A 19,375-nucleotide genomic window follows, 5' to 3' on the forward strand; every position below is an offset into this window, starting at 1 on the left:
CTCTGAGTGCTGATCTTTATGTAGCCAAAATGGTACCATTCATACATAAAGAGGGGTATGTCAGCAGGCTTGGGGGTAAGGGTTGTCTAGCTACCCTTAAGACAAGGTTGTACAATACTAAGCCATTTCAACATGTTGGTATTTCAACATATACCTAGTCACCCAGTTAGAAATACTTAGGAACACTCACTGATCTTATCCAGGAGGGAGAAGCTGAGCCTAGTTAAGCTGGAGTGTCCTTGTTCTCCTACTAGAATGATTTTCAGGTCAATCAGTCTTTGCTATCTTGTGCCTCTTAGATCCTGCCCAGCAGTCACAGTGCTTTGAAAACTGTGTTTGTCTGTTCCTGCTCTATGGGCTTTGTTGTTTTGCATGAGTCTCTCAGAAGCAAACAAGTAAAGCAATCTCAAAATTCCCCCCTCTATTTTTAAAATATAATTCAAAATATAATAGTATTCAATATAATGTTATCAAGTAACTACTTAATAACAATTGATGTGGGAGGGGTGGCTGCAGAGGAATAGCTGAGCTGCTCTTCATTCCACGGCCCTCTCTCTGGTCTTCTATGTTTTATTTTTCAGTGGACCCCCACAATTCTATGGCTAGTGAGTATGGGCTGTCTTTTGAGGGGGGGTTGGGGGGGAAGGGATGGGGAGGTGGCCCCTTAGGTTTGTTTATGTAAACTGCTCAGAGAGCTTTGGCTTTAGTAAAAGCAAGTAAAAATTACACTCCACTCAACCTAGCACTACAAAACAAAAACCAAACACAACCACTCACAGAGAAAAAAGAAAACTGGGCACAAAAAGCACTACATGGGAAGCACTACAACATAATACAAAAGCCAAATAAATGAAGAAAAATCATATGAATGGCTTAGGAAGGGTAAGCTATTTCCTGAAACAGAAGATTTCCTGATAGCCATATAATATCAAGTTATAGCAACCAAGAACTACAAAAATACATAATAAAAGATAACAGTGTAACAACAGATTTATGTAGGAAATGCCATCAATTCCAAGAAACAATAGACCATGTAACAGGAGGATGTAAAATTCTAGAAGGAACATACTATGTGGACAGACACAATACAGCTGCAAAAATAATTCATCGACAACTGGCCATCAAATTCAACCTCATCAAACAACCTACACCATACTATACATACACACCTGAAACAATCTTGGAAAATGCAGATCATAAAATGTACTGGGACAGAACTATTCATATGGACAAAACAACACCCTGCAACTGACCAGACATAACAGTTATAGACAAAAAAGAAAAACGCACTTGCCTCATCGACATTGCAATACCTAATGACAAAAATGTTGTGGAAAAGGAAGAGGAAAAGAGAAGAAAATATACACTGCTGGCTATCGAAGTTAAAGAACTATGGCGACAGGAAAAGGTCATAGTTATTCCGTTAGTCACATCAGTCACTGGCATCACACACAAAAACTATGCAGAAAACTTTCAAAAACTGGGACTACCAAAAGACATCCATGCCAACATCCAGAAAGCAGTCATATTTAAAACATGCTCAATAGTCAGGAAATTCCTGAGTCAGTAAAAGACAGCATGACTTGGCAAAGCCCATCATGTCCATCTAGAAAAACCACCACAAGCAAGAAAAGAGATGATGATGATGATGATGATGATGATAATAATAATAATAATAATAATAATAATAATAATAATAATAATAATGTACTTCTTCAAATCTCAGGGCTCTCCCAAACAGGCTGGTACCAATCTCTTTTTCCTCACTTGTCTCATTTTAGCTCCATTTCTGTCAGTACTCACCACCTCCATTCACTATTGGAGTGATTACTTTGTTAAAGAGATATGTATTTCTATAATATTCCTTGGAGTGTCTGAATATACATCACATGAGGAACATTGTTACTGTGAAATTTAGGACATAATCCTATGCATGTTTAGACAGAAAAAAACTCCCACATCTCCCAGCATTCCCCAGCCAGTCAATAGGATTGCCCCCTTATTGTGTAAAATGATATGCTAGGGTGTCTGCTTATGAGTTTGAAACTCATCAGGCTGCCGGGAGCCCATTTTGCCAGAAAATCTGCTCAAGAGGGAAGGCTATAGCTTGCCAGTTAAAGCTGGAGAGTTAAATGCAAGCAGATTCTGGCAAGTGTTGTTGGGTTTAGTTAATTTCACTTCCAAGGGGAGAGGGGAATTCTATAGCCATATTCACTTTTCAGAGTGAAATTGTCTAGACCAAAACCTAACTGCTTGTGAGGAAAATTCCAGCCTTTATGGCATAAGTTCATTCTTAATCATTCCAATTAATGTGGTTTTATAGGGAGGTGGGGGGGGGGTTGGGTTGTCTGTTTGTTTTTTGGTTCCTTTATGTTTATCAGGTTCTTGTTGGTTCAGGATTTTTGCATAGCAAAACAAAGCAGTCATGGCATTTCATTTCTGCTCTTTATACTGATCTAACAATTGTCCACAAGGTCTCCCAAACCTTGACTTTTGCTCTTTGTTCTCTGGCATTGTTTGGTTGCACAACAGAGCCCTTTTAAATGCAAAATACTTGTTTTTTTCAGTTTTATCTCAGCACCATGCCTCAGCGTTTCTGGTCAGAAAACGTCGAGCAAATTCCTTTATGGAAGAAAGTAAGAAGGGGAATATGGAACGTGAATGTATTGAAGAATATTGCAATAAAGAAGAAGCCAGGGAAATATTTGAAAATGACCCCGAAACGGTAAGCACTTGTAGCCTTATAATCAGTCTCAAGTTACTTAGGATTGAAGCAATCTTGATAGGGCAAGGCCTGGTTCTTTGACTGTTTGTTCATTTACATCCCAGTGTCCAAGATACACATACACAGGCATCTATTAGTTCATACCGTATTTTTTCGATTGTAAGACGCCATCGATTGTAAGACGCACACTAATTTCAGTACCACAAACAGAAAAAAAAACACCTAAGACATCCGCGATTCTAAGACGCACCCCATTTTTAGAGAAGTTTATTTGGGGGGAAAAGTGTGTCTTAGAATCGAAGAAATAGGGTAGTTTAATATGATTATAAATTCCCAAGCAAACCTAAATACCCATGCTTTGGGCTGAATTCCTGTATTACTAGGTGCACTCTTGGTACATTAGATGACTGACACTATGGCACATGGGAATTTCCAATTTCTGCTTTTAGTAAATGTTTATATTTAAACCTGAGCTTGCGCTTGTTTAATGTATTTATTTCACTCTTACTCTGTCTTACTCTGAGTTGCTCAGAGCTACTAACATGCAACTCCTAGGTGGTCTCCAGGGCCAAACATGCATAGTTTCAGCACAGAACTTTGTAATCTGCCTTCAGGCCATTTTCATTTTCATTTAGTGGCATAAAGTAGTGGTAAAGAAGAGCATAGGACATGAACTCGGAAGTCCTTCATTCAAGTCTCATCTCAGCTATGACTTATTGGGAGAGCTTTAGGCAAACCACTGGCTCAGTTCAGACAACACGTTACTCAACGGTGGTTTTAGAACTCTACGGTGGAGTTTTTACACCACCGTTGAGAAATATGTTGTCTGGCAGTAGAACTACACAGAACAGTGGATTTTTTGTTAGGGGGAATACTCCATGCAGAATATCCACACTGCAGAGTTCCTGCACAACTGTTGTGTTGTGGGGAAGGGTCCATGGAGTTTTCCCGTTGTGCTGAGTTGACTTTTCCCACTGGCTACAGAGTTCCCTGGCAAGAGTGGTGAAAGAAGCGAGTGCCGCTCTAGGAGATGCACCGGAATTGGTTTTTTGCAGCAATGGCTGATGGGATAGCAACAGAGGACCAAGGGAGGAAAGTGGGTGGAGGAACTGTCAATCAAATGCCGCAATGGATTTGACTCAATTCCATGGTAGCCCACAGTCACACAATGGTGGAGTTAGAACATGTTGTGTGGGGTGTACCTCCTAAAAATTCAACCGTTGAGTGGAGTTTTCACACTGCATTGACTAATGTATTGTCTGAACTGAGCCACTGTCTTTTGGATTCACCTTCGTGTTCTACTTGTAATACAGAGATAACAATACTATTATTCAGGGGCGAGTGAGATAATGTATAGGTAGAATGGAACACTGAAAAATCACTGTATAACTTCTAAGGTTGCAATTCTGAACACACTTACTTGAGAGTATGTTCCTTTGAACTCAGTGGGGCTTAATTCCAAGTAAACATACATGTATAGAGAATGTGTTGCTATCAAACAGGCAAAACTAAAAGGAACAGTTGCTTTACATTAATAAATACAATACGACATCCCAGTCTTAAACCCATTATATGTGAATACATTCCACTGAAATCTGTGGAAGTAGTACTCAAAGTAGATACTCAAAGTGGAAGTAGTAACGGTTATATTGATAACCCATGGTTTGTTGCCCTACCTAGGGATTGTCTGGCAGATGATGGAACAAACTGCGGTCTGTTTTCTCACACCCTGGGTTGTTTGTTTCCCTTCTTCTGCTACCTCCCTGTATCCCGACTAACTTTGCAGAACTGCAGTGCTGGCACATAGAAAGGCTGGGTTTATTTAAAGCATGGGTTAGGTTACATGCGAACCAGGCCAATGTGTAGCCTCCTAATGTGGTGCCAGCACTTTTCAGGCAGTAACAGCAGCACTGCAGTAGTGATGCCTTCAGGATTTTGGAAGCCTGTGAGGGCCCCTTTAACATGGAAGATATGGGATACGCACATTGAAGATTCTCCACACTGGCTTTGAACTTCTTGGCTGTCCGTGGAAAGTGAGAATACAACATATGAATATAGGAAACTGCCTTGTACAGAGTCAAACTATTGGTCCATCTAGCCCAGTATTGTTGACACTGACTGGAAACAGCTTTCTGGGGTTTCAGGCAGGATTCTTTCCTATCCATAAGAACATAAGAGCCATGCTAGATCAGACCAAGAGTCCATCTAGTCTAGCACTCTGTTCACAAAGTGGCCAACCCACAAGCAGAACACAATGCAACAGCACCCTCCTGGCCATGTTCCCCAGAAACTGGTATATATAGGCTTACTGCCTCTGATACTGGAGGTAGCACATAGCCATCACAATGAGTATTTATTTATTTAAAACATTTATATCCCGCCCTATATCATTAAGATCTCAGGGTGACGTACAGATAAAAGCATACAGTATAAAACAGTAAATATACACAACTAAAACCAAATTAAACCATAAACCAAGTTAAAACAAGATATAATTTAAAAGCAATGAAACAGTTAAAACAGTAAAACAGTTAAAACAATGTGCCCTCTTAGTGAATTTAGTAGCCATTGATAGCCTTCTCCAGGAGAAGCTAGGGATTGAACCTCGGACCTTTCGCATACGAAGGAATGCCCCCTCCCCCCTTGCACTGTTGAGACAGTTGACTGTCAGTCTTCGGCCACTCTCTACAGTCTGGAGGTAGCCCTGTCTAGCATCTGCAGATATTAGTGGTCGACAAGAATAAGAAGAATTTACATATTTCTATGGAGAACCAGTATGCAACTGAGCTTTTGGTAGCACTTATGTGGGATGGTATGATCTAAATTAGCCCATGGGCATCTGAGCGTGATCTCCTGAGTGTGCATAGCATACATTTATGGCATGTCTCACCATAAAATATGAAGCCTCCCGATTCTAGTGTGGATGAGCAAAGACACCCAATCTGTTTCTCAAAAATTAGGAATGAGATTAAATACAGAGCTCAGTTATAGGCTTTTAGCAGCATAACTGGAAAGGATAATCTGCACTTAATTTCGGGGATTTCTAGAGGAACATTTTCGAAATCGGGCTTTTTGGCCCCCTGTATTAATAAATATTCTGAGAGTTACATTAAAAACAAAAACAAAATTTAATTAAATTTGTAAGTTAGCATTATCAAATTAGAAGCAAATACTAAATAAAATATTTTTCTTTATGAGCTATTATAGTTACAGCACAAGTAATTTTTAATTATCCTGCTAAGCAATGCAAACAATTAAGCTCTGTCTCCTATTGGATTATCATTTTAATTTTGATTTTTCTTTTCTTTTTTTTAACACAGGAATATTTCTTCCCCCTATATTTACGTAAGTTTTATAAAAATAATAATAATGCAAGCTTATTTTTTTTCACAGTTTAGGTGATAACATTTTGTGCTTTAACCTCTGAAGGATTTTAAGAGAAAATTGGAAGGCGACTGAAATGAAATGATACTCAGTCAATGAGACCCCTTAGAGCATAGTGATACTATCCTTTCCTCAGTACAGCCAGCATTATCCTATGCAATATCTTACTGGTCTCATGTCTGTCTGTCTCTCTGATTGCAATTCTATAGACAAACAAATACCATCTGGAAGTATCCTTGGGAGCAAGTCTGCAATTGAAAGGTGGCGGCCTAGAGAGTTTATTGTATCAAGCCACATGGGTACTTCTTCCCTGTAGCACTCTCTTCATACCTGCAGTGATATGTGTGAATACCACTGCACATGTGGCTGTGGTGGTATTCACACATATAACTGCTGCCACAGATAGAGCACTACATGGAAGTGGCTGGATGTGCAATAAAAGGTCTCTAGACAGCTACCTTTCTGTGGCAGAATTGCTCCCTTGTGGGTTTTCTCCCTGCCTGATTGTTGCCTCATATCCTTGTGGGTGGCAGATGGGTGGGAAAGACCCATAAAAGCAATCCCTTGGGTTGAAGTACTGACATCCATACCATGCCCAATGGAATAGCACTATAAAGAAAGCACACCTCTGCACTGTATGGTAGACCCACACAGAAGGTCAGCAGGGAAGGCCCTGCTCTGTGCCCCACCTTGAAAGGAAGTGAGGTGAATGGGTATACAGCGAAGGGGCTGCTCAGTGACTCTGGAGCACCTTGCCCCTGGAAATCTGGTTGGCTTTTTCTCTCCCTGCCTCCTGTAGAAAGGTAAGAATTCTGGTCTTTCAACGGGCCTTTCTTTTAGCTACTGGCTTAGTTTTAGTTTTTATGAGATGATATTGTAGCCATTGGGTTTTCCTTGCTACTATTTGTATTGTTTGTTGTTGACTTGTTCTTGTATTATTTTATGATGGTTTTGTTATGGCTGTTAGCCACCCTGAATAGAAGGGATAGAAGAGCACATCCTGGGATAGAAGGGCACATGCCCTTGAATTTGCCCTGCACCCTAAAATGCAACATTGCATCCAACACACACAATGACAGCCCTAACTTCTGTAGCCTGATTCTGTGAATGATTAGGAATAGGTCCAACTAGGTTCCATGGGTCGTACTCCCAGGTACATGTGCATGGGATTGTTGCAGACCTAGTCTAACTCATTTGGATGAAATAGTTGATGCCACTGAGATTTCTCCCTCTTTCCTTTCTTGTAGAGTGTGAAACGGTCATTGAACAATCTTATTTCTCATCTACACCCACCCTAGTTCATGTACACAGGAGACTTCTTTGGCTCTTTGTTGGTGGGGTCACTGTAACTTTGCATAGTCATAATATTTTTATTTATTTTTAATATTTATATACCACTTAACCTAATAAAGTCCTTACATATAACAATATGCATTTTTCTTCAACATGGGCTAATTATATTTTTGGAATGTTTGGCATATTGTGTTTTGCAGGGTGGAGCTGTTATTAGTGTGAATAGAAATAGACAGATATGAAGTACCAAAGCAAAATTAGCTGCATTTATCACTAAAATTGGAGTATAATATTATGTTAGCTCTGCCAAAATATATAAGTCATTCTTGAGGGAACTTAGTTTGAAGATCTTGATGGCCCTCAGATGATCTGTTTTAACATGCTTTTCCCCCTGCCCCTTCAGAATCTGATAGGGCTGATCTGTACAAACAGCAGAACCACATGGTATAGTCCTTCTTTGCTCTACAAGGTCATACTACATTTTTCATTTCTCTGCCCTGTACATGGAAAGCTAGCATGAAAGGGAGAAAGCTGCCTAAAACCGACATCATTGACATATTAATTTGTTACATGGGAGAGCTTTAAAAATGCATCCTGCCCTCACCTGCAGTCTGAAGGAATATGGTACAGGAAGGACTGTGCCTTATAATTTCACTGAATATCTAGCTCAGCTCTTAGTTCTTTAGAATATGACATTGTGATTGTAGCAATTATTTTATGTCAATAAGCAGCTTTTTTATGCTTTCATAGGCTGCCTGGTTTCACACCGAAGAGCAGATCCGAGGGAGAGAACTCAGAATTCAGATTCTCCAGCTGACCTGCGGTCCTGTGTAAAAGGTAAAAATCTGCAAACCTGTACTATACTTCTGGAAGTAAGTCAGAAATACAGTTTATGTAGCAGGAATACTGATTGCAGTTAATACATGGACAAAGCAATCCTATAGTTAGCCACTATAGGACATAATGGATACTCTCTCCACAACCTTGGGAGAAAAGTCTAAGGTAGGCCACTTCCTCTTCCCCTGCCCACTAACAGCTGCCATGGAAAGCATCATGGGAGATGCTTTTCCAAGGTTGCACCAACAACCTTGTTCAACCTCAGTGAGGTCAAGAAATGGGCAGGGAGAGGAGTGGCATGGATCTAAAGGTGTGGGCTAGTTTTTCTTTTGAGGAGGACAAGGAACAGAAAGCCAAATCATAAGGAGAGTAAGGGCTCTCTGTCTGTCTTAGTCAGTTTCCATAGTGCAGCTGCTCACCTTGTAGGAAGAGAATTGGATTTTTAGTTCAGTTGATTATAGAATCATAGAATAGCAGAGTTGGAAGGGGCCTACAAGGCCATCGAGTCCAACCCCCTGCTCAATGCAGGAATCCACCCTACAGCATCCCTGACAGATGGTTGTCCAGCTGCCTCTTGAAGGCCTCTAGTGTGGGAGAGCCCACAACCTCCCTAGGTAGCTGATTCCACCGTTGCACTGCTCTAACAGTTAGGAAGTTTTTCCTGATGTCCAGCCGGAATCTGGCTTCCTTTAACTTGAGCCTGTTATTCCGTGTCCTGCACTCTGGGAGGATCGAGAAGAGATCCTGTCCCTCCTCTGTGTGACAACCTTTTAAGTATTTGAAGAGTGCTATCATGTCTCCCCTCAATCTTCTCTTCTCCAGGCTAAACATGCCCAGTTCTTTCAGTCTCTCTTCATAGGGCTTTGTTTCTAGACCTCTGATCATCCTGGTTGCCCTCTTCTGAACATGCTCCAGCTTGTCTGCGTCCTTCTTGAATTGTGGAGCCCAGAACTGGACACAATACTCTAGATGAGGCCTAACCAGGGCCGAATAGAGAGGAACCAGTACCTCATGTGATTTGGAAGCTATACTTCTATTAATGCAGCCCAAAATAGCATTTGCCTTTCTTGCAGCCATATCGCACTGTTGGCTCATATTCAGCTTGTGATCTACAACAATTCCAAGATCTTTCTCGTTTGTAGTATTGCTGAGCCAAGTGTCCCCCATCTTGTAACTGTGCATTTGGTTTCTATTCCCTAAATGTAGAACTTGGCATTTATCCCTATTAAATTTCATTCTGTTGTTTTCAGCCCAGCACTCCAGCCTATCAAGATCACATTGAAGTTTGTTTCTGTCTTCCAGGGTATTAGCTATCCCACCCAATTTTGTGTCATCTACAAATTTGATCAGCGTTCCCTGCACCTCCTCATCCAAATCATTAATAAAAATGTTAAAGAGCACTGGGCCCAGGACTGAGCCCTGCGGCACCCCACTCGTTGCCTCTCCCCAGTTTGAGAAGGTTCCATTGATAAGTACTCTTTGAGTCCGATTCTGTAGCCAACTGTGGATCCACCTAATAGTTGTTCCATCTAGCCCACTTTTAGCTAGTTTGTTAATCAGAATGTCATGTGGTACTTTGTCAAAAGCTTTGCTGAAGTCAAGATATATGACGTCCACAGCATTCCCACAGTCCACAAGGGCGGTTATCTTATCAAAAAATGAGATCAAATTAGTGTGACAGGATTTGTTCCTGACAAATCCATGTTGGCTTCTAGTAATCACTGCATTGATTTCAAGGTGTTTACAGATTGACTTCTTTATAATCTGCTCCAGAATTTTCCCAGGGATGGATGTCAGACTGACTGGTCTGTAGTTCCCAGGTTCCTCCTTTTTGCCCTTTTTGAAGATAGGGACAACGTTAGCCCTCCTCCAGTCGTCCGGCACCTCACCCGTCTTCCATGATTTTGCAAAGATAATAGACAAAGGTTCTGAGAGTTCTTCTGCTAGCTCCTTCATTACTCTTGGATACTATGCAGCCACTTTTCAAGGAGTTGTTCCTGGTTTGGTAAAATGGACTTAATTCAGAATGTAGGCTAACATAATTTCTGTTTCTGAACAAATGGTCGAAACTCAGTGTTAAAGGGCTTATCTTCAAGTAGACCAAATAGTAGGCTGTACTTGCATATAACCAGGTCATGTCTGTTAATTGCCATTTCAAATAGCTCTTAGGCCCAGACACCATATGATATTATTCATGCATGTAAACAAGCCAGCTTATTTCGGGGGGAAAGCTGCCATGGTCCCCTAGTCCAGAATGTAATTCTAGTCAAAATCGGGGCCCATGGTAGTTGTGTGTGCAGAAAATTGCTCCCACCTGGTTGTTTTTGCCTCCAGAAGGACTGTTTATTTGTAAACTGTATGTTTGGGACCAAATAGCAGTCTGGGAGGGGTGAATTACAGCAGAAAATCAGTGTGTGTTTTTCCTCAGAATAAAAATGGCCAGATTAATCATGTTTGTTGAAAAGCATGAATAACATCTTGTATAGTTCAGCCCTGAGTCAGCACAGCAACCCTTCAGCAAGGTGGCTGGTTCAATTTCCCTTAAGCCTGATTTAGCTTGAAATGAGAGGGCAGTTGTGTTGTTGTTGTTTTGTTCTTTATTCCCCAAACATAGATGTTGTCATCTAACTCTTTTATCTCTTTCGCGTCTCAGTGTTAAACCATTAGGCAAAGAACGTGTATCTTACTTTACAGAAACACAAACATAAATATGCCTTTATAAATAACAGAAAAAATATTTATCCAGCCTGGACCCTAATTGTATCAGTGCTATAAACACTAGCTCTGGCCAATAAATAATAATTCATTTTCCTTCTATTCATTCCAAGTTCCTGGTAATCTCAAAGCATGAGAGTACAGCAACCTGATTATCTTGGCTAGTTGTTCTTAATAATGTCTACATTTTGTGAATTTGCATGGTACCTTCTTTGAAATTGCATGCTTTGCCAGCACTACATCGTGTATAGTAAAATGAAATGATACAGTAGGCTAAACCATAGGTCGTCAACTGGTGGGTTAAATCAGTTGGCGCTATTGCCATTTTTATCTTCTCACTGACGAAATAACATCTGATAACGTGGTCTGATAACACAGGCTCTAGTTCATGAATTCTAATAACACAATACATTTGTTAGTCTTTAAGGTTGTTTTTGTTGCATCAGAGTAATACAGCTTCCCCTCTGGAAATTGAGAAAAAAGAGAGAAGGAGAAAGTAAGAAAGAGAGGGAGAGGGGAAAAGAGAGGAGAAAAATAGGCATGTACAGATATATATTTGAAAGTGGCAAGGATGTTATAGATTGGGTTTAAAGGTTAAAGGTCTGAAAAAGTTGGAGGCTACTGAACTAAGCCATCTTAGACTTCTCTCTTCTCCCAGGCATTTAACAGCATTTAACAACACATGCTAAGTTTGTTTGTTTTTAATGGACCCCAGATTTCTTGTTAAAAATGGATACTGTTGTTTTTATATTTTCGATGTTTTTAAATTTTGTATACTTTTTAATGTTCAGTGTTTTTAACTTTTGTAAATTGCCCAGAGCACTTCAGCTATGGGGAGTTATAGAAATTTAATAAATAAATAAATAAATCTTAAATCCTTGATTATTTCAGTAGATTGGATCCAGACCCTAGACATGACTAAATTAAGCCCCATTGATTTAAATGGGTCTACTCTATGGGTTGGATTCAACCCTCACATGAACAGATGTCCACTTGTACAACGGGACTTCTGCTCATGCAATGGAAATTCCCCGTCTTTGCCTCCACCTGCAGTCCCCTTTTTGCACCTCCAGTTTGCTCCAGAGGGTTCCCCAACCCCCCAGAGCAGATTTGGGGAAGTGTGGGGGGCTATAGGGGGAAAAAAGGAAATCTGTTGCACCAGTGATTTCCTTCCACAAGTGGAACAACACTACTGGATGCAACCCTATGTATGATTAAGTCTGGATTCAACACAGTTCTTATTTTCTTTTTATGCTTAAAACTTAAGACTGCCTACTTTATAATTTAGTCAGTCTGTTTGATCAGACACAAACCATATAGAGAACCAATATAGCAGAAAAGCAAAATACAGATATTCCAAATAAATAAACACATTCAAAATATATGAAAGAAGTAGGAAACAATCTGTGTGAAGCACCTTCTTTCATTAGTTGGAAGTGCTTCTTCTTGTTGCTCTTCTAAAAAAATTGTCTAGGTGTTTAGAAAGAAATCCCATGTGGAACATACATTTTTACCCTTAAGCATCTGTCCCTGTTTTTTTGTCCTTGAGAACAGATGAGGGCAAAATGGAATCCTTGATAATTATCCTGCCTGCAGTCAGAGATGGAGCACAGTTCCCAGACTGCTGTGCTAGCGTGCTTGCAGTCACAAATTAAAGTGTGTTCTTATTCATCTCTCCTCTCTTTTTCTTACTCTCATTAGAGGCTCTTGGAGGGTGGCAGGGATGAGTGAGCATATTATCTTGCTGAGTAGTCTCTAGTGGGGAATGCTGCTGTTCTTGACTTTAATTTTATTCCTCGTATATGCTTGTGTCATAAAGTGGTTGTCACAGATTACCCACTAGAGAAGCATTGACAATACTACAAGTAACAACTAAAAAGTGTTGTAACTGCAAGTTGATTTCCTGACAATCCCCTCCTCAAAATTCTGCAGTGGCTCAGGGTAATCTGAATTGAATGGAGCATGCAGCCACAGCAAAACACCTGGAGGATCAGAGCCTCCTGTCCTGTAGAAAGTGCTTTTAAGACTCAGGATTGCCAGCAGTTAACATTTTCTCAGGAAAGTTTCTAAGTCATAACTTGATGTTCCTTCTGTTGTTGTTGTTGTTGTTGTTGTTAATTACATTTGTATACCGCCCCATAGCCAAGGCTCTCTGGGCAGTTTACATAGTAGATCACCTGATCTCATGGATCAGTGGATCTTGAGGTAAAGTGACACAGTGCGGTTGTTTGCACAACATGCTAACCACTCTCAGCGGTTGAGTGTGGGTTGTTGTTGAACCATGGTTGTTTGTTGAACCATGGGTTAGCATATGGTCCATGCCCAGGACATTTCCCACAGGGTGGCTGAACAATGCAGTGTGGCTTATTAACCAACCGGAATAGCCCAACAATAAATTGTGGGTCCCAAGGGTTGCTTGTTCGAGGAAAAAATAAACCACACTAGCAAGCTACCCTGGAGAAAAAGTCCTGGGTTCAGACAATATACTAACCCGTGGTTCAGCAACAACCCACATTCAACCACCGACTGTGGGTTAGTATTTTGTGTGAGCCCAGTCAATGTTTTATCAACTCTGAAGCATCATCATTCCTCATACAGAACCTATTAGTTCCTGAAAAACTTTGGGCCTGATTTGTTCCTTGAACTGTATGTCTAAGTGTGGGAAGCTTTATTTGAAGGTCACTGCAGCCCTATTCAGGCATTCACCTAAACGCACGAGAGCTTAAACTGTATGCTCAGATGAGGCCTTATGTTTGTGGGCTGCCTGCACCCACACCCCCAGTCTCTGGGCTGACCGCCCTACATCAACTGCACAGGGAGTTCTGTTAAAGCAAACACAAGTAGAACTTCCTTTAAAACCAGTCTGAACTGAGGGGGAGGAGGCCAACGTGCATGGCATCCTCCAGATACACACATTTAAGACATTCAAGCGAACACCTGAACAGGGCTTTAAAGGATGTTGTTGCTGCCTGGTAACATGGTCATCCCAAAAAGAATCCTGAAACAGACGCCTTGGGAAAGGTGCAGGTTAAAAGACTCATGTAGAAAAGACCACACTGAAGTCAAACATAGTTCTAAAATGCATTGCCCTTAAGGTCTCTCTGTTAATATTTGATCAGTTTTTCTTGCACGTGCCACTTAAAAGAAGAATGTATACCACTTTATCAGAGATAGGAAGCTTATAGTTGTTTGAGCTAGAGGAATAAAATTGGATTGGTAGAGGCATATTGTCTTCGTTGTCAATAGCTCTCATATAGTATGGTTCCCCCCTTAGGGAGAAAACAAGCAAGTAAGATTAGGAGAAGGCTGATCATAGGTCACTTTTTCTGCTTTTTTGTCTTCCTCTGCAGTAATATCCAACCAGTGTATTCCTCTCCCATGCAATGAAGATGGTTATACAGAATGCAGAGATGGACAAGCCATGTTCACATGTATCTGTAAACCTGGATGGCAAGGACCGACATGTGGAGAAGGTACAGTCTGTTCTGTAACAAGTCATTACTGTTCTGCAGTCATTTCCATTTTTCCTATGCCAGAGAACATAGTATTGGATCACATCGTGTCATTCTGACAGCAGAAGGGAAACTGTGATGTAAAGTCTCTTTAAGAGACATTCCAGCGCAGCTGAAGAGTGTTTAACTACTCAAGGTTTGTGGGGTAGTTAGTTCTTAGTATGGGGAGTATGCTGATACATATTTGCTTCTAGATTAAAGAATATACCTTTTGTCTGCTATATGATAGCCTTGGTTATTTGAGCCTATGTCAATGGAACCTTTAAAGAGCCACACATTGTAGAAACCTCTGTGGGGTGGACTTCCCAAAACCCATTCAAACCCCCAATTCTGCACCCGAACAGTTGGGAGATTCTCTAGAGAGCAGATTTGGGAGGAGCATGGAGGGCTGAAGGGGAGAAGGAGAAGACATTACACAAGTGGATGTCCACTTGTGCGACATTGGATCTAACACAGAGCTGACTCACTTTTAAACATACGTTTCAATATCAAAGCCTTGTGCGGCGCGGAGCAGTAAAGCAGCAGTTTCTGCAGCTGAAACTCTCCCCACGGCCTGAGTTCGATCCCAGCGGAAGCTGGTTCTCAGGCAGACGGCTCGGCTCGACTCAGCCTTCCATCCTCCCGAGGTCGGTAAAATGAGTACCCAGTTAGCTGGGGGAAAAGTAATAATGGCCGGGGAAGGCAACGGCAAACCACCCCGCTATAAGGCCTGCCAAGAAAACGTCAGTGAAAGCTGGCGTCCCTCCAAGAGTCAGTAATGACTCAGTGCTTGCACGAGAGGTTCCTTTCCTTTTTCCTTCAATATCAAATGAACAGTATAGATGTTCAGCAAAGGACCAGTCGATGATTAAGGTTTTGTTTTCATATATATCTATATCTATATGAACACACACATGCAAACACACAAATATATATCTATATATTTTCCTAGATATAAATGAATGTGAAGATCCGACAAATAGAAATGGAGGATGTAATCAAAATTGTGTTAATTTTCCTGGAAGTTACCGCTGTACCTGTGAAGATGGTTATTACATACAGCCAGATAAATTGGTCTGTGAAGGTAAGGAAATAGCCCCAAATAAAAATGCCAACACCACATAAAACAAAAACAGAACTTAGAGTGCAATCCTATTCTGATAATTGCAAGTTCCCAACCTCAGAGACTTATGATCATCCTATGCAGGGCAAGAAGAGTGGTGAAAACTATCCTTGCTTCCCTGTCCTTATGCCCTGCATTTTCACCAAATGGGCTTTTTTTCTGTCTAGTGAAAGCATTTAAGAGGGGGAAGAGGCTGGAAGGGGCACCAGAACAGCTCAAATCCTGGCCTCTCCTGTCTCTCCCCCTCCCTGCTCACCCAAACACTCCTGTCCCCCCCACCCTCCAAGGTTGCATTCCCAACCTTGGAGAGGCAGCAGGCATGGTTCCTTCCACACTAGCTGTGAGGGGGGATGAATCGAAGATTCGGCCCTCTGAGTTTGGAGCTCTGTCTCTGATCTTGGATCTGAGAATCTGAAATATCCTATGACCCCTCAGAAGTTACCTATGGGCCTTAGGGTTCTTCCCTTATACCAAGCAATAGGATTAAAAGGCCAAATTATGGCAGTTGGTCACAATGGCAAGATCTGTACAGACCTATTCCTGCATTCCTATCCTATACCTTATATAGAATTGTGCATATCAGAACCTCAGCCCAAGGTGTAGCCGTTAACATGAAGGGGGAAACTAGTGTTTTAGCGCATGCACACCCTGTCCCAGTCAACCTACTAGCCTTGTTAACAAACGTAGCTTGCACTTGAACAGATGGGACTGAGTCAAAAGCAAAGGGCGGGGGGGAAGGATGATGCTACACTAATGCCTACTGAGACCCATGTGCTCGCAAAGCACCATCTGTCTGGCTTGCCAGTGAATCATCCACCCCATGCAGGGCTCTGGATGGTAATGATAGTGCATAATTCAAAGAAAATGGGGAATATGTTTTTCCAGTACCAAAACGTAACTGCTTAGCCTGATCACGTGGAGGGAACCTTACCACCTGGGTAACTGCATGGGAGATAAATACATTGTGCAAACATGGAAAGTCAAAGATTATTTCTTAAATTCTATGTTCATATGACTATCAACTATTAAAAATTAGTAAAATACCCATATTCTGTTTACTTTCCTGTGGATTTTTGGCTTAGAATTTACATGTCCACATTTTGCAAATTTCTTTGGGGACTAACTCGTGTTTCCAAAACTGCCCTGTTATCTCCTGAGATCATCTCTATGCCAGGGGCAAATGCCAGAAGTCAGCTGCAACAGAAATGAAAAGTAACCCCTTTCATTTTGTGGGAAATTAATACACGTTCCATGTGTGCAGACCGGAATGAATGCATGTTAAACCAGAACATTTGTGGGACAGCACAATGCAGGAATACCCCTGGAAAGTACGAGTGTGAATGTGCAGCAGGCTACATCTACAACTCAACTGCAATGAAATGTGAAGGTAGAAATCTTGTTTTAACTTCTTTTTTTTAAAGTAGATTCCTAAATTGTAAACTTACTTTTCTTGGAGTACTCACCATTGTTTTCAATAACTTCTACATTGTTTTATTTAGGGATTTGCATGCAATTCAGATTATTTTTTTATACAAATTGCATATATAATAATGTGACTATGCCATCCAAATATGCCATCTCTATTTTCTATTGTCTTTTAGTATGGGAATGCTGTTTGACCATAATCACTCCATCTTGCGCTGGAGCTTAAATGAACCTGGAAGGAAGGCTTTTCGATATATATTAAAATTCATTAGCTCTTGAGTCAATAATTTTAGAAGAATAAGCATCTGGAATATAATATCTGTATATTGGGGGGGGTGTTAGTGTGCAGTTGGACACAAAATGTGCAGTTGGGCAAAAATGTGCAGTTGAAAATCTGTTAATGTGCAGTTGAAAAAAGTGGTGAAAAAAATAAGACATGTTATGTGGATGTGTTTATTAAGAACTTAACAATAGACAAAGTCAGGGATGGCATGTAACAAATTATATAAGTATGCAGGTGAAAGAGCCCTTGATGGCGTGACTGATGTTGTTGGGTCCTGTGATAGTGTTGCCTGAATATACGTGGGGGCAGACTTGGCACTTGGGTCTGTTGCATGGTCTGGTCCCTCTGTCTATGTCTCTGTCCTGTGTACTGTTGCTGGTTAGCACCCGCTTCTGGTTGGGAGGTTGTCTGTAGGCCAGGACTGGTCTGGCTCCCAAGGCTTGTGAGAGAGAAGTGTCTGTGCTGATGATGGGTTGGAGTTCACTGATGATCCATTGCAGTGGTTTCAGTTGGGGGCTGTAGATGACAGCCAGTGGTGTACTTATCTTGGTTTGTTGTCCTTCCTGGGTATCTGTATGGCCCTGTCAATCTGTCTTTAAGTTTAATGTGCTACTAGTGTTGGTGATAACCTGTCCAGTCATGAAGAGAAAATGTGTTTCGCTTGGGTGGCAGGGGGTGGGGAAGAGCCTGACAGGCCATTTTTGCAATTGGAAAATTTGTTCAGACAACATGCTAAACCATGATGGTTAAGCATTTTGAGCTAAATAGTATGGCTTAGTGTGTTATGTGAACCATTCCAGCTATGGTTTAAACATGCTCATTAACCACTTGCTGCAAAAGAGTTAGCAGCCTAACCATGGCTTAGCGTGCTGACTGAACAAGCCCTTTTATGTGGCCATTTAAATCTGGCACAGAATACATTTTTAATCCACTATTTTGGGGTTAATAATTGTCTAGGTCTACTCTCAATTTGTTTGTACTCCACCATTGTTTGTACTCCACCATGTATGTAGCCCTGAGATCCTAATGAGGGTGGGATACAAATGTTTTAAATAAATAAATAAATCCTTCAAGAGGCTCATGCTGCATTTTAGCTTCATGACAACTCTATGATAAGGGTTAGGCATAGAGAAACTTGCTGTTCTTTTTAGCATCAGGCAAAGATTGTACTAACCTTTTAAAGGACCTTTAAAAGGTATTTTAAAGGACCTTTAGGGCTGTTTTTTATGTTCCTTTTAAGTGCAACTTTTTATGTTTTGATTGACTTTTTGTATTGATATCTTTTACCATTTCATTGATAAAGTATGTTGAAATGTGATCTTGAAAGGCTGTATATACATTCCTTAATAAGTACATAAGAAGAACCATGCTAGATCAGACCAAGAGTCCATCTAGTCCAGCACTCTGTTCACACCATGGCTAACCAGCTGTTGGCCAGAAATATACAAGCAAGAAATGAGTGCAAAAGCACACACACACCAAGTTCCCCAGCAATTGCTGTATATAAGCTTAGTGCCTCTGATACTGGTGGTAACACATGGCCATCAGGACCAGTAGCCATTGATAGCCTTCTCCAGGAATTTATCCAACCCCCTTTTAAAGCCATCCAAATTGGTGGCCATCACTGCATCTTGTGGTAGTGAATTCCATAGTTTCACTATGCACTGTGTGAAGATGTGTTTCCTTTTATCTATCCTGAATCACCCATCAATCAGCTTCATGGGATGACCCCAAGTTTTAGTATTATGAAAGAGAGAGAAAAATGTCTCCCTATCCACATTCTACACACCATAGGTAATTTTGTACACCTCTATTATGTCTCCTCTTACCCTCATTTTTTCCATGCTAAACAATCCCAGCTGTTGTAACCTTCATAGGGGAGATGCACCAGTGCCGTGATCATTTTAGTTGCCTTTTTCTGCACTTTTTCCAGCTCTATAATATCTTTTTTAGGTGTGATGACCAGAACTCTGCACAGTATTCTACGTGTGGTTTCACCATAGTTTTGTATAAAGGCAGTATGATACTGACATTTTTCTAATAATGCTTAACATAGAGTTTGCCTTCTGCGCAGCAGACGCATACTAGGTTGACATTTT

The 19,375-nt window shown here is 40.9% G+C and overlaps 1 protein-coding gene across 1 annotated transcript in view; it reads left to right on the forward strand.

Moving 5' to 3' along the window:
- Positions 1-19,375, forward strand: part of PROS1 (protein S) — a 43,391-nt gene that overhangs the window by 3,314 nt on the left and 20,702 nt on the right. The window contains exons 2-7 of the mRNA XM_063126820.1: positions 2,568-2,725; positions 6,046-6,070; positions 8,153-8,239; positions 14,305-14,427; positions 15,398-15,529; positions 16,830-16,955. Of these exons, the coding sequence (XP_062982890.1) occupies positions 2,568-2,725; positions 6,046-6,070; positions 8,153-8,239; positions 14,305-14,427; positions 15,398-15,529; positions 16,830-16,955 (651 nt within the window). The remainder of the gene's footprint in view (positions 1-2,567; positions 2,726-6,045; positions 6,071-8,152; positions 8,240-14,304; positions 14,428-15,397; positions 15,530-16,829; positions 16,956-19,375) is intronic.

The sequence above is a fragment of the Elgaria multicarinata genome, chromosome 5 (assembly GCF_023053635.1).
Source record: "Elgaria multicarinata webbii isolate HBS135686 ecotype San Diego chromosome 5, rElgMul1.1.pri, whole genome shotgun sequence".
Lineage (NCBI taxonomy): Eukaryota > Metazoa > Chordata > Lepidosauria > Squamata > Anguidae > Elgaria > Elgaria multicarinata.